Source organism: Typopeltis vanoorti, chromosome 2, assembly GCF_054136105.1.
Source record: "Typopeltis vanoorti isolate ZY-2024b chromosome 2, IOZ_Tvanoo_1.0, whole genome shotgun sequence".
Classification (NCBI taxonomy): Eukaryota; Metazoa; Arthropoda; class Arachnida; order Uropygi; family Thelyphonidae; genus Typopeltis; species Typopeltis vanoorti.
In genome coordinates, this window is record NC_143550.1 from 86992992 (window position 1) to 87009844 (window position 16853).

General features: G+C 35.3%; 1 protein-coding gene across 4 annotated transcripts in view; it reads left to right on the forward strand.

Moving 5' to 3' along the window:
* Nucleotides 1-303: 303 nt before the first annotated feature.
* LOC150109227 (haloacid dehalogenase-like hydrolase domain-containing 5) overlaps nt 304-16853 on the forward strand; it is a 52394-nt gene continuing 35844 nt past the window's right edge. Inside the window, exons 1-3 of one of the 4 annotated variants that reach the window (XM_090406412.1) lie at nt 304-465; nt 9225-9473; nt 11750-11862. In XM_090406412.1, the coding sequence (XP_090262538.1) occupies nt 346-465; nt 9225-9473; nt 11750-11862 (482 nt within the window). In that variant the 5' untranslated portion in view covers nt 304-345. Of the gene's footprint in view, nt 466-4140; nt 4265-8665; nt 8771-8888; nt 8944-9224; nt 9474-11749; nt 11863-16853 lie in introns of those variants that run through there. The other 3 variants (XM_090406428.1, XM_090406435.1, XM_090406421.1) reach the window with 3 other exon arrangements.

The following is a 16853-nucleotide window of genomic DNA, read 5'->3' on the forward strand; positions in this document are numbered from 1 at the left end:
AAAACAAAAATCTTGACTCGTTTTCACAAACTGAAAGTAAAATGCAAGTAGCATCCACCAGCACCGTTTAAGCTTTTTATTGAGAAATAAACTGCTTGTTCCGGCTCTTTCAAACATTATTCTGTTGCAGCCAATAGCATAAGGACTTGTGAGAAACAAAAACTAGTACGAACGCTCAGCAACCTTTGGTCTACAAACGAGACTTCTACTGAAGAATGACGACTATTTGACGTCACAACTGACGCTTGGCTAACTCAGTATTTAAACTAGTTGTGACAGATAGTTGGAAACCAGGAACTGAAATTCATGGCATATAGTTGATTGAGGGATATTTGCAGGTACGAAATGGCAGCAGTGAAAGGCTCAGCTCTAATGATCAGAATATCAAGAAAGAGTTTTAGTTGTAGGATTCTATGTAAAAGAAGGGATTGTTCAATAAATGTACAACAATCGCTAGATAAACAGGTAAATTTTAAACTTCATTTTTTCCTGTAGTTTGAGTTATATCATACTTTCAAATTATTATTATTATTATTATTATTATTATTATTAGTGACACTTGCCTTGTTGTAGAATGTTTATAAGCTAAAAGAATTATTTATACACATCAGTGTAGTTTATAAGTAATGATCTTATTCTTTTGCATAGTGACGGTTTTGATTTATTAGATATGGAAGGATTTTTTTTTTCGTAATCTTATTAATAAGTTTTTACTTACTCCTAAAACGGGAAAATTTACGTTTTTAGAATACTAAACAAGAAATAAATGTTGCAGGTAATCCATTATATTATTATTATTATTATTATTATTATTATTATTATTATTATTATTATTATTATCGACATCCAATCAGAAAGCAGTTCATTTAGGATGGCAATTTCACGAATTAGTTAATTATTCATTTTAATTAATTAATTTTAGTTTGAACTGAATTTCAGCGTTCAGTATGAGACTTCCACCCGAAGACCTGAGGCGACTAGAAACATCTCCATGTTTGGTCTCTATATCAAGGTTTTCTAATCATTTGCCCACCTACTGTAGCAATATAAATGGACTGTAAGTTAAAGCAGTCTTTCATGATTGGGATTTACATAAAAATTAATTAATTCAAATGGTTAAATGATTGAAGATATATACGACTTCCTTTGCAAGAAGGTATCGGCTGATATATTTAAGAATGAAATATATTACACTGGCTTGCTCTAAGATGGAACTGGAAAAAAAAAAAGAAGTGGCTAACGTTGATTGTTTACGTAAGCCTCTGATGTTGTTAATGAATTATTGAATAATTATAAAGGTTAGGGTAATATTTCATTCCAAGGCGAATAGGTTTTGAATACTGTTTCGTTATACTTATTAACCACTCTCACCAACACAACATCGCCTGTCTCTGGTCGCTCATGCATTGTCAGTTAGCATACGATATCACACACGAAGGATCAGGTGCAGAATATTGAGACAGCGAATGAAATGGTCAGCGAAGTTGGTTTAATTTGGACCTCTTGGAATTTGAGTTTAATTCATATGAAAAAAAAAAAAGAATACCTAAAAATTATTAAATATCGTATTTCATATATATGATTAGTATTTTACGTACAAATTGCAAATCTGCTAAGCAGGGGCAGGGCTGTCGTAACCCACTAACTAAGGCGATGTCTAGGATCAGCAAGTTTGTAGGGCGGCAAAATAGTGCTTGACGAGAAGCGGCATTTATCCCACCAACGATCCTGTTGATAATTATAATTTCGATGGTGTAGTTTCCAACCGATGTCACGCTCACTAAACCTTACAAAAAGTCAGTATAACTTGTAAAATTCGTTCAGAAACAATCAACTGAAAAATAAAGTATAAAATATAAATAAAATAAAAGTAACACGGAAAAATAGATAACACAGTTATTTTCTGGATTTTTTTTTTTTTAAAGATGCAAAAGTGCAAGTTACTTATGTACACAGGTACTCTGCCTATCCTCACAGAAAATCGAAAAGATTCGAAACTTAATAGTTTTAATATTTATCAAGAGATGGCGCCCATAGTATATTTTTTGTTGTTTTATATTCTGTGTTGCCACCTGATTTGTCTAAGCTATTTTTGTATTTCATCTATATTTATGCACACCCACACATCTGAGTTTATAACTTCTGGTTGTCCAATTTCATACGAAGATATTATATTATATCACATGCAGCATGTCTGTAAAGTCCTTATGCTGCTTGAAATTTTAGTAACCATTTTGGTATAAGATAGGGGTCTCATAATTGTAAACAGAAAATACAGAACCTCAAATTCTAGGGAAGGAGGTTAAGATTTTCTCCAAATAATAAGAAATAAAATTTGTTAATGCAAATCGGAACAAAATTAGGTATTTGAGAAGGTATTCTTGTTCACCTGTTACGATATTTTAATGTAAAGTACGTGTGTGTTTGTAGTAGCTAGTTTGTAGAAGCTGAAAATTAAGTTGGCATTACTTTTTAATAAGAAGAAATTGAAATTTAAAGTAAAGAAGTAACTCAAGATATACCATTTGGAACTTCCAGCAAGTTGTTTCTTGTAATTTCTGTAGTTGCTGATGCAGCTTGCCTCATATTCTTTTCAGAAGAATATGTATATATTGTTTTATTTTACGCACAAACTCGCAAAAGCATCATTTCATTAATTTGAAATACGGTTTTATAATTATCATTGATTTTACTATATCAATATGAAATTTTTCTTCTCCATACTAAATTCACTAATGATAATGCTCTGCTGAAGCGATAGAACTAGACAGTCTCAGAATAAATTCAATAATGCTTTTCATATTCTCAAGAGGTATTATAAAAGTGTTGGGAAACTATCGGGAAGAAAAGAAAAAAGCTAAATATTTTTAATACTAGAAACAATTCTGTAAAAAAAACTAATATATGACTTAGAGGTTATGGGAATCCTAATATAAGATACAAACGGCATGCAACAGAAAGGTGAGTTTATTAAAGATTTAGAATATTTAAGTCTAAGAATGTTAACGCTCAGTACAATTAATCATTTTGAATACAAGTTAACACGATTTCGAAGTGTCCCCCGCATCAGTTTGCAGTTGTGTTTAAGTTATTGCACCGATCACAGTTGTCCTAGCGCGAAGATCGTTTAGGCAATAAGGCTTTGTTGAGTAAACTTCAGTTTTTACATTTACTCACATGAAAAACAACAAAAAAAATCTAATGGTAGCAATCTGGAGAACAAGATAGCCAAGGTGTGGCACATCTCTTCTGATCCATGTATCCGGGAAAAATCACATTTAAAAATTTAAATGCGATCTCGATTTTTCGATGTCTTAATCTCCTCAGTTCAGGAATAAAGTAATTCTGCGGTATGTTCATTCTAATAAGTCTTATCATTTGCATTAGTTCCTTCAAAAAATAATCGGCCAATCATGCATAATTTTTCTAGCGCACACTAGATGGTCACTTTAGAATTATCTCTTTCTTAACAAAATCTTCCATTGTATGTCAACCAATCATGTTTTTTGAAAAGCTTGTGTTGTTCTATTGATACCTAGTTCCAATGAAGTCCCTCTTGCTGATTTTCATGGACTGTGTAAAAATTTGCAATACAAAAAATACCGTTTCATCATTTATCTACTGTCTTTCAATTTGTAGCTTATTAACAGAACTTGTCTAATTTTTTTTCATTCAGTTGGTAACTGAATTTCTGTGGGTTCTTCCTTATAATTAGTTTTAAATTTTCGTCTAACGGTGACACAGACTTCAGCTGAGGTAGCAAAAGAACATATCTGACCATTTTCTTCAATTAAAGCCTACAATATACTGAATGTACGGATTTGACTTAAAAAAGTAAAATGAAATAAATAACATTAACAGACTTTTGTTTTGCCTTATTTTTATTATTTTTTTACAAAAAAAAATTAAGTATTGCTTATAATTTGCTCGTTAGTATGCCGTCTCATATCAATGCACTTATAATTTTTAGGTTAAAGTCACCATTACTTCCAAGAAGAAAACTGATATTTTTATCTTGTAAAAATTCCAGATATGATAACTCGGTTGGGAAAGGGATATGCACGAACTCTATAACCTTCAATTCGTTTTAAAGTGCTCTTAGTTATCAAAGAAAGATATTCTGACATTATGAAATATATAATCTAAACTACGCAAATCGCGAAACTTGTTAATCGGTTCAGTTTAAGGTTTATATGGTAGATGATTTTTTTTCAGGTGGCATATTATATAAAGGACGGGACTATTGTCTTTGTCTGTAATTGTGGTGAGTATATTTTAATAAATTTGACACTGTAATGTTATAAAAGCCTATCAAAGTTTGATATTGCGAAGGAAATTCACTGCCATATTGTGGAAGTATACCATTTAAAAGTCACAGATGTTGTCGGGCATAACAGGAACTTTTCTAGACCAGCAGTAATGAGAGAGGTTGTACTTTGAAATCAACAAACAGGTGTTATATTAAAGTCTACGGAACATTCGAAAATTCAGCGAAAATAGTGTTGTAACTGTGAACTCCTGAACTTAGATCAGAAATGCTTGAGCACCTGAGACGCAGCGTTGGGGTACCATAATAAGACTCGTGTGCAGGGAAATCACCATAAAACAGTCACATTGAGAAGAATGATAGCATAGAAAGCAATTTATTAAATTCCAATATAAGTTTTTTTGTTTCTTTATTATTGATTATGATTTATGAAGTTTCTAACTTGTTTAATTTTTATTCTCTACATTTTAGCTAGTCTTAATTAGTTTTTAGTGATTCATATGTGTTAAGTTTAGCTGGCTATAATGTTAATCCAAAGCTCCATTAAAAGTGAACATGATACTAGGCATGTAGCAAAGCGAAAACGACCGAGAATATCTGTCTTATAAGATACGTACTCTGTCTAATATTCAGTAGACCTGCAAAGCAAAATACTGTATCGTTAATACTAAAGTACAATGTAAAGAGGCAAGAGTAACGGACTGGATTGTACAGAGTGAAGAGAATATAATAGATATGTTCTCAAGCGAATTGCCAAAGCTGATATAACGCACTGCATACGAATTGGAACCGAATTAGTCGAATTCCCTATTTCGAGGAATGTTTTTTTTTTCAAGTATTAAACAATGATTAAACAGTACGTCCAGTTCAAATTTTTGAATGCATCTTAACATAAATGCTCGCATGCATGAGCGCGCGCACACACACGCACACACACACACACACACATGAACAAAATGTCTCTAATTACTAAAATCGCATTAAGACTGTAAACTGAAAACTGAATAACCATGTGAATAGATTCCACAGCACCCTAGATTTCACAGCTCCTGATCAGTTATTGATCTACACTGGTTGAAAAGATGTCAATTCGAACCATACTGTAAGGAACAAACAACCATGATGCCCACCTTAATAAGATGTTGGACCTCCTTTCACTGCAATGATTGCGGCTGTCCTATGGTACATGCTTCTGAATGGGATATTTTGGATAATTTTTCCTGTAGATATGTAATAAGGTACTGGATTTTTGTAAAGAGGGCATCCTTTGACCTCTCCCCATGCTCCAGTTCATTCCGCATATGTTCAATAGGGATCAGGGCTCTGTGGAAGCTAGTCAAGTGTGATGACGTTCATGTACTCAGACCACACAGTTACAACAGCAGCAGCATTATGGCACGGTGTATTATCTCGCTGAAAGAGGCAATGGTCAGTTATGTAGAAACATCACAAAGTAGAAAGCATTGCATTGCCAAGAATGTTCAGATACCTCTCGGAGTTCAATGTTCGTGGCACCACAAACAGAGGTCCGAGGCCAAACCAGGAAAAACTGCGCCATACCATCACACCGACACCTCCGAACTGCATAACTGAGTTTATGCACTCTGGTAAGAGACATTCAGTGGGCATCCGCTACACTCACACCTGCCCACCAGCTCTGTAGAGTGTTGGCATGATTCGTTGCACCATAACAAAGCTTTTTAAGATTCCATGTGCCACTGAATGAGCTCTTTGAACCACTGACGACGACGCTGCATGTTGGTTCGGGTAATATGGGACTTGCATATTGCATGAGTTGGAAGGGGAGGGGGTCACAAAACCCTAGCTAAGAGGATGAAATGCATTGTGTAGAGAAGTGCAGAAACAAATTAATGCTGGCAAAATTTGAAGTTTATTAGTCACCAGTTTTTTTTACTTGAGTTCTACTGCGGTGTTAAGAGTCATCTCACTCACACACACACGCACACACACACACACACACACACGCACACACACACACACACACACACACACACACACACACACACACACACACACACACACACACACACACACACACACACACACACACACACACACACACACACACACACACACACACACACACACACACGTCTCTAATTCATGCCCGGAACTTCGCATTCAACATTTCGGCCTATGAATGGCGGATTTTACATATTATCCTTCGTAGTACCCAGCGGTCATGTTCGGTGAATGTGGTGGGTTGTCCACTGCAGGTAGTTCTTGCAGGGTGACTATCTGCGTTTCCATCTCCGTATGGTATGTAGCACTGATTGTTGATCTGGGATGGAACAATTTGTCAACAGCTTGCCAAACAGATAAGCCTTCATCATGGCATTCTCTCAAAACGCCTCTTTCGAACTTCTTCAGTTCTCTTCTTGCAGCCATTTCACTCAAACCCAGTTTGCACCGACTTGGGAGTATCATATTCTCCAATTTATACCGGCTACAAACATGACTCGTTTACATGGCATGATGCACCTTGCCATAGGGGGGTGTTCGTTGACTTCTTTCCAAGTAGTGTATCTGAAATCACTATATCTTTTTTCTTGTGTGTGTGTGTGTGTGTGTGTGTGTGTGTGTGTGTGTGTGTGTGTGTGTGTGTGTGTGTGTGTGTGTGTGTGTGTGTGTGTGTGTGTGTGTGTTACTTGCCACTTATATTGATTAGTGTGGGGAATCAAGTCATTTCTTATGGTAAGGCGATAACTTAGAGAACAGTGCTTCAATCGACCAAAAATTTGAGATGTCAGACGTAAACATCGTTATTATTATTATTACGTAACGCCTCCAGGGAGTCCAAAGACTCATCGGAGAGGGTACCTACTGTACAGCTCTCTGTCTCCACCAGTCAGTTCACCATCTACAACTAGCTGCAGCTACCATCATCATCTAGACCAATGTCACTTACCCCCCCCCCCCCACACACACACCACCACCACTAGTATTTTCACAGACAATCACAAACATCCATGCCCTTGGCAGGATTCGAACCGGCAGCCTTTTTGGCTGGAGAGCGGATACGCCAACCACTCGACCAACCAGGCTGGCTTTAATGAAACTGCATAATGCATAACAAACAGAAAAATAAAGATTATATAAACCATTGTACTTGGTAATTTCACCAAAGTAATACTGAAGTACATAACGTGACACTTCCAAGGAGTTCAAAGACTCATCGAGGGAGGGCACCCACTCTACAACTCTCCATCTCCACCACTTAATCTACCAAGTACATCGAACCGCAACTACCGTCATCATCTACACCAATGCCATTTACTGCCCACCACCACTAGCGTTTTCACAGACAATAACAAACATCCATACCTATGGTAGGATTCTACCCTGCAGCCTTTTGGCTGGAGAGCGGATACACTAACCACTCGAAAACCAGGCCAAATCTAACATCGAAATTCCTCTCTTACCATTCCACTGTGGAAAGCAGTGGACAGAAAATGGGTAATGAAGTAGAATATATAAATAGTATATTTGTAGCGCTGCAGTAACCATTCGCCGTGTAACGTCAGACAGCCAGAATCTAACTCGATATAGGTCCAATTCTAGTTGACAACTACAGGAACTTTTCTTGAACTTTTTTTCCAGTTATTTTCGGAGTTAGTCGATTTCTGCGCAAGTAAATAGGCTATCAGCTAGGGTTGAGGTGAGATGGTAGCAGCTATCTGCTGTTCTCTCTCTCTCTAAATAGTATCTATCCAGGGGTGTAGTCCTAAAAGAAATAGTGCCAGGGGTCTACCTTGGAAACAAAAATCCAGAGCACGAAGTGCGGCATTATTATTATTATTATTATTATTATTATTATTGCGACGGCCATATGATAGAGAGATTGTCTTGTTTTCTGAAACGAAAATGACAGTCAAGAGTGGCAAGCTGCTATTTTTTGACCGAACGCTGGAAATGCATTATAATTCTCATTATTATAATTCTTATAATTTATTATAATGAATTTAAAGCTTTTCATAGTACCAGGGCGTCACCCTGGCTCCACTACACCCCTGTATATATTAATAAGTTTGCGATTACGACTATAGGTAGAGTCAGGCTCTAAGTTTCTTCAAGTTTCTTAGTACTAAAGAGTTCAACTAGCCTCTTTTTTGAGAATAAAATAAACGTTAGAGGGATGTTTTTTAAATTTTATTCGTCATAGACAAGGCCGCTCTTTGCACAGGCTCACGACGCTCTAGCTGAGGGCTCTGAAAAATTAGGCCCAATTTAAGAGCCCCAAACAATGAGGTGGGGGGGGGGCGGAACACTATCGCCTTGGGCTCCGCTCGCCTCGTGAAAAGTGTTAAGTAGGTTCTGGTACTAGAACGCTCTCTGGATCGAGAGATAACAATAAAAACAAAAGGAGTGGGGGGGCTACTAAATGAATGCTCCCAGATCTAGTACATTGCTGAGACTGACCCTTTTTTTAATCTTTATTTAAGGACCGTTTCGTCAAACATCAAATGCATCAATAAACTTAAGGTAATTAAAATAAATTATTGCTGCATTCTGTGCGTGTCTGAATTATTTTGCCTTTATTTTGCTGCAACCATGATCATATCTCAACCATTCTAGTTATGGCGCTAGATCTCTATAGATATTTTGCTGCCATATAGAGCCAAGTTTAGGAGATGGAAATGGGGAACTTCCTTCAGGTTATTTAAAAATTAATTTAATAAAATAAAAAATAGTAGTTGTTAAAATACTAATTAAAAAGGTACAAATATGAAAAAATAATAAATCAACTAACACCCTTTATTCTTCTATAGGAAGTAGGGGAGGCTGTAAATTTTCTTTTAGTGTTCAAATAATCTTTGTTTAAGCAAACCTTGAAAAGTCATATTCCAAAATAAATATTTAATAATGATTTAACTTATTATTAGGATTAATTATTAATATTAATTCATAGTATTTCATTTATATTATCTTCTTGCAGATATCCTCCTTACACTCGTTAGCAGGTAACATGGTCAGTTTAAATAAAGATCCAAACTTTGGCTTGCTGTTTGACATAGATGGGGTTCTTTTGCGAGGACGTAGTGTTATACCTTCAGCTGTTGAGGCTTTTAAAAAACTAGTAGATTCCAGTACACAGTTTCGCATTCCAACTGCTTTTGTTACAAATGCTGGAAATAAAAAGCGCAACGAGAAAGCCCAGCAATTAACAGACTTGCTTGGAGTTAAGGTAAGAAATATTCATGTACTCATTCATTTCCACCTAACATAGTATAATTTCCTAATGAATAAGAAATTCATTCATTCTCAGCTGCTTTGAAATTCACACGATATCGAGTTTTTGGATATGTGATCATTGTTATCATATTATTACTATCACTATAATTCAAGCAACTCATCATGAGAGGTCCAATCCAACCCAACAAAGTTAATCATACCAATATCTTAAAATTATTCATTATCTGCATATTCACCTCCAGGGTCTCTGGGAGGGCAGGAGGTTCATCTTATCTGGGCCCAGGGTCAGAAAGGGGGCACAGGAGAATAAAATCAGTGACTAATGGAGAAGATAAGGGGTTCAAAAGAAACTTCGTACCCCCCTGATAAAATTACTCTCGAGGGGGGGGGGGTTGTGCTCACCTCCTTCCATGCAGAATATTAATATGCAGTACATAAAAATTTTTCTATTTAACTCATTATTCTTGTACTAATTGGACGTTTTTCTGTAATGTCTCCATGGCATTGGTCATGATGAGACAACTCATCCCATACCCACCTTTCATAATTGGAAAGACTTTTGTCAAAAACTTATTTAGGCCTTTTCAACTTAGGCTGAGTTAACAAATTTCATACGAAAGCCAAGAGTGTTTTTTTTTATTATTTTATTTTATTTTTTATTGTAATAGACAAATTGGCTCAAAAGTATGCAGAGTTGACAGCCATAAACAGCGATGCCTCATATTGCATTTTCTGCAACACTAATTCAAACAGTCCACTCCAGTTTTTGTTAATGTTTTGATGAACATTTTTCTAGGAAATGTCTTTGCAATTTTGGGATAAGTTTTTGTCTCAAACTATGGCCATTTATCTATGTTTAAAGTAAGATATATTCTGCTGTTTATTCCTGCCATGAGGCTTTTGACCTAATATCTTGCCAGGAAATTAGTTTACTACTTTCCATATATCAACTGACTGAAACAAATGCATAGGGACCAAAGAATTGTTTGTTACAGTGGAGACTTTGCTACTGTGAACTTTCTTTAGGCTATCACAGTTATAGCTATAGCAGTTTTGTTATAGTGAGGATTACTGGGATCTGTTCAAAACTTTTCCATTTTATCTGTTAAAGTAATACATTACTCTGCTGGGTTATTAACATATTTAGTCAAATTAATGTTTTATATGAATGTCCAAGTTTGAGTTTAATGAAACTTGGAAGTATGTATTTATCCTATCACAAAATTTTATTTAGTTTCAAGATTTTTGGTTTTAACAGAATAATGATGAGATGAAGATTAGCCGAGAGATTTCAAGTTTGTGCATAAATTATTCCATTAAATTTAGAAAGAAATGAAGTGAGAGCAAAAGGGTGGTAATTTGATGGTAAAGATTTCTCTCTCTTCTTAGAAATAGGATTGAATATGGGCTAATTTCCAAGTTAAAGAATAGCTACAAATGGAACAGGATAGAGTGATTGTCTCACGAAGGAGATCTATTTTGGAGTTCAAATTTCAGAACAGCCAAAGAAATGTCATCAGGACTATGAGACATTTTGATATACAGGTTAGTCAAAATTCTTCTAAACCTCTTTATGACAAAAAAAATCACGGTAGCCATTGAAAGTGATGTATTTGTATAGCCTACGCAGATTTTTTTTTTTAATATCAGCAAAGTAGGAGTTGGAGGAAACATAAAAATCCAGAAGGTTGTCTTCCTTGTTGCAGTAGAATCATCTGTTTTTCCCATCTTCTTTTACCTATAAGTTCTAGTGACCTGTTATGATCCTATAAACCCTAGCTTCTTATAAATTTAATTTTGGTAAGGACAGAATTAATCCTATCTCTGTAAATACTTTGTTTGTCAGTGAATGCATAATCTGGCCAGAGTGGTTTTCTTCCTGTAAAAAACAGTTTCCAAGATGGAGAACCTTACAATATCAGCTACCCAACCTTCAGTTGAAAAGCCCTTTTAAATGTTCTAAATGAGATTTTCTACCACAGTTCTTTTCAGCTAATTGTTGGTTTCAAAGATATTTGTCACTGCTCCATACCACAGAGATAGTATATGTATACTAAATAACTTCTCAGATTAATGGCTGAAAGCAGAACAATGAATTTTTCATTCTTATTTTCACTTCTTTTGGGAAACAAACTTTTGTATTTATTGTTTGTTTCTTCATTTTAATTTGCATAAAAGGTTAACAGTTTCTTCATTTGGTAATTTTTTGTTATGGTTTCTTTAATATTTGTTACTTAATTATTTAACCTTGTCATTATATACTTTTAGATTACTGAAGATCAGGTCATTATGTCTCATAGTCCATTACGCATGTTCAAACAGTTTCATCACAAACATTGTCTTATATCAGGACAAGGACCAATAGAAGATATTGCAAAAGGGTAAATATATATTATACAGTTAAAATTACTAAATATAAGTTTGTATCACTGCTCATATAACTCTAGGTTGGAGTAATTGCAGAGAAACACAGAAAATATATATAAACAGAAAAAAAAAAAAAAAAAAAAATATATATATATATATATATAATTTTCCTTTTACCCTCTTTTACCTTGCGGTGTCGAGGATTTGTTAATCATCTGACCTCAAACCGTTCACAGGATAAGGTGGTCAGCCCTATGCTCGGTGTATTCTGTGTCTATAGTGTTGAGTTCTCAAGGCCGGTTTGCCTGCTTTGTGGGATGAAAAACCCCAGGATAGACTAAGGGAAAAAACCCTACTGTCCACGCCCAAGACTGGCTAACGTGGCTATGGTTGAGGAAGATCCTTCAACTCCTCACGTCACTGACGGGAATCGAACCTAGGACATTCCTTCCCCAGGCATATGGTTGCAAAGCGCACAGCCACTAGGCTAACCATACAGACAAAAAAAAAAAAATAAAAATACACACACACACACACACACACACACACACACACACACACACACACACACACACACACATATATATATATAAAACAGATACATATATAAACAGAAAAAAACAACAACAGAAAATGGTTACAAATGATGGAATGCTAAGCATACACTTGGTGGGGAAACTTTAAAGGAGATGAAAGATGTGGGAATGATAATATGCAAGCATTTGCCAGTTACTAGTTTAACATCAGTTGCAGAGGTAACTGTTTAGGAGTATGAACTAAATATAAAGTTGCTAATAAGTGACAGATGATAGTGATTTAGTTTACCACTTAAAATTAATAAAAATCAACAAGATTAATTGTATACTTCAAATGCACATAAGTAAGAAAAAAAATGAATTTGCATTCCAAATACTTTTGCATATTTAGCTTCCTTACATGTAATAACAATATATATATTATTATTATTATTAACATCTGACCTCAGTGGAGAGTCAGTGACTCATCATGGGAGATATACACTATCACTCACGATGCTCATCCAACCATGCCTTAAACTGATTCAATGTATCTACATTCACAACACACTCAGGCAATGCATTCCACTCAGCCACTCTCCATGCAAAGAACCTGCTCCTCATTCCTCTGCTCACACTCTCCTTATACAGTTTCCAGCAATGGCCTACCCCACCATCTACCATTCTAGTTCTACCTCCCCTCCACCATTCTTTTAAAAATATCTTCCATGTCAATGTGATAACAACCCCTGACTAGCTTGTATGTCTCATACATCCCCCCCTGCTCTTGTAAATCCTTCTATTCATGAGGCTTTGCAAGGGTTCTGAGAAGATTAACCTTTGTGAATCTTTTTAACATATCCTCATCACCATGAAAACCCAGTGACCAAATCTGCACACAATAATCCTCCACTACAATAATGTGGTGGAGGACAAGGACCTAAAATTGAGTTGCCACATTTCACAGGTTCTGAAAACATTACATCACGTAATGGCAATAATGTGGAGGACCCCGACATGCAGAAATAAAGAGGTTATGATGCCTTTGTATATGGCCTTAATCATATGGATTATTGTGCACAGATTTGGTCACAGGGTTTTCATGGTGATGAGGATATGTTAAAAAGGGTTAAAAAGATTCACAAAGGTGAATCTTCTCAGAACCATTGCAAAGCCTCATGAATGGAGGATTTGCAAGGGAGGAGGGTATGAGACATACAAGCTAGTCAGGGGTTGTTATCACGTTTACATGGAAGATATTTTTATCAGAATGGCAGAGGGGAGGTAGAACTAGAATGGTAGATGGGGGGGGGGATAGGCCATTGCTGGAAACTGTATAAGGAAAGTGTGAGCAGAGGAATGAGGAGCAGGTTCTTTACGTGGAGGTGGTTGAGTGGAATGCATTGCCTGAGTGTGTTGTGCATTTGAATCAGTTTAAGGCATGGTTGGATGAACATTGTGAGTGATAGTGTGTATCTCCCATGATGAGTCTCTGACTCTCCACTGAGGTCAGATGTTAATAATAATAATAATAATATATATATATATGTATATATTACATGTAAGGCAGCTAAATATGCAAAAGTATTTGGAGTGCAAATTCGTTATTTTTTCTTACTTATATGCATTTGAAGTATACAGTTAATTTTCTTGATTTTTTAGGATTTTATTTCTCTTTTTTATTTTTATTTTTTTTTATTAATCTTTGATTTTATAGGAGAGATTGACTTCTATTTGGGTTTATATGGGTCAAATTTATTTCAAAGTAAGTTAGAAAATACCGATAAGTTTTGCCACTTTAGCTGTTTGGCTTCGTCAGATTAAAAATTATATGTAAGACAACTTAAATATTCTGCTCCCGAAAAATACAGAATAGAAACCAAGACAAAACAAAACAAAACCTAAATAGAAACCAAGGATTAATTCTGCCTGAGATTTGGAAGACCCTCACAAGATCTTTAAACATGCCAGAATTAAATCTTGCTGCCAATTGCTTGCCGCCAAGACAGAACGTTCCTACATAACAAGTGAGATCATACATGCTCCATGCGTGTGATGTACGCTTTCTTTTGCTTTTTGTAAGAATACAATTGTATTCGGTTCTTCCTTCATTTATAGTTTTTAGTGTAACAGTTTTAGTGTTTGAGTTGTCTTACATATATTTTTTACCCTGACGAAGCCAAACAGCTAAAGTTGGCGAAACTTGTCGGTATTTTCTAACTTAGTTTGAAATAAATTTGATCTATATAAACCCAAATAGAAGTCAATCTCTCCTATAGTTTTTGTGGTCAAAAATAACCTTTTTATCTTGTTGATTTTTATTAATTTCAAGTGCTAGACTAAATCACTATCATCTGTCACTCATTAGCAACTTTATATTTAGTTCATACTCCTAAACAGTTACCTCTGCAACTGATGTTAAATTAATAACTGGCAAATGCTTGCTTATTATTATTTACAATATGATAAATGTAACTGAGATGACTGGTTTGGAATAAGAGTTGAATACTAAGAGACCAGATACCATGTGGTTTACTGTATTAGCATATCACATATATCTTCTTCTTCATGCCTAAAGTGTTCATGGTTATTTTAAATATGAAAATACTGATTTATTTTCTTTTCTTTTCTTTTAATTCTTTTATTATAATAAAATTGTAGCTATTTACAGTATTTCTTGTTTCATCTCAATTTGGCTGTTGTCTTTCTAATTTCTTATACAGACATTTAGGAAACTAATCAGAAGAGTAGCAAAATTGCTGCTTAATGCTGCATTGTGAACTCCAGTTGAAAATCGAAATTATTTTATGTAAATAAAGATACTGAAATTTCAAAAATAAAATAATAATAATAATAACGCAACGACATGCAGTTCAAATACCATTCTCTGACAGCTGTTGTAAAGACTTTCAAAAAATATACTTATGAATGTTTTTTTAAAATGCATATATATATACAGGGTGTTCGGGATAAATTTGACATATTTATAATTAATTATATTTTTCCGTAAGTTACATGTATTAACACACACTTCTCTTCATTTAAAAGTTTGGACCCTTCTTCATTCATATACAAGATGTCAGAAAGGACGGATAGCTGGAACCCACCTGAATCATGGAAGAGAATAACTTGTATCATGATGATTCGTGCCCGCCATCAAAATAAGGATATTACGACTGCTGCCCAATGCTCCCTGAATACAGTAAAAACAATCAGGCATAAACTAGAGACTTGCAATGGTGACTACGAGGATGTAGCAAGAAGAAAGATCCCTAGCAGACGATCTGATTGCGTTCGTACAGCAGAATTCCTCGCAAATCTGCAGGAACAGGTGTTGAAGAACCCTGGCATTGGAATTCGGGCTTTGTTCGTGGAGTTGCTAACTGTAGTCAAGCCCTGGATAACAAGGGTAGCCAATGGTAGGCAGTATGTATGGCAGCAGGATTCGGCCCCTTGCCACACCTCTGGGAAAAGTCAAAAATGGTTGTCTGAAAATTTCTACGACTTCACCAGTCCAAATGTTTGGCCTCCAAACTCCCCAGACCTTAACCCCATGGATTATTTTGTATGGGGCGCAGTTGAAAAAGACACCAATCGCACTTCCAGTAATACAAAAGCCCAGTTAATGGATAAAATTAAAACAGTTTTTGCGGCCCTTCCCAGGGAGACTGTAGCATCAGCTTGTTCGAGGTTCCGAAGCAGAATTGAAGCTGTGATCGATGCTAATGGTGGTTATTTTGAGTAAATCATGTTGATAGTATTGTAATTAACTCTGCCTGTAATGTTTTTTTTGTCAATTCATTAAATTTAATAGATACAAAGAAGATTTTCTTTTTCCTTACGAAACTGTCAAATTTATCCCGAACACCCTGTATATATATATATATCAGCAAAAGATGCACACATAATACCATATTGTTGTTAAAGCAGCTGTAAAAAGAATTAAAATTATTATTATATTATGGACCCTCTGTGGGGTTATACAATCAAAGCTTTTCAGCTCTTGAAAGCTTGTATGTGGGTTTTACAAACATCCATGCCTCACTCAGGATTTGAACCTGTGCCCATCAGGTGGAATCTGCAAGAGTCTGAAGACATCTTCTGCATTAAATGATGCACACAGACTACTGATTTTACCAATTACCCTCCCAGGTTGGCAAAAACACTTACTGTCCGCAAGAGGACTTGAACTTGCAGTCTTCTGATTCTAAGTCAGAAGCCTTATCCAGTTGGATATACCTTTTGTGAAAAAATGTAAATTTTGTAGAATAACTTCTTAGATTCTTTTTTTTACACTTACATGTCCATAATATTTCTCTGTCTCATTAGCATTGTCAGAGGAACAGGAACATTTGTTATCTATTAAATTATATGTAATAACTTGGATTAGAAGGCAGAAGGAAATTAAAGTTAAATAAGAGTTAAATTATTATTTAACTCTTATCTTTCATTAGTGAGCCTTTGTTGCTTACTTATTACTAATATACTGT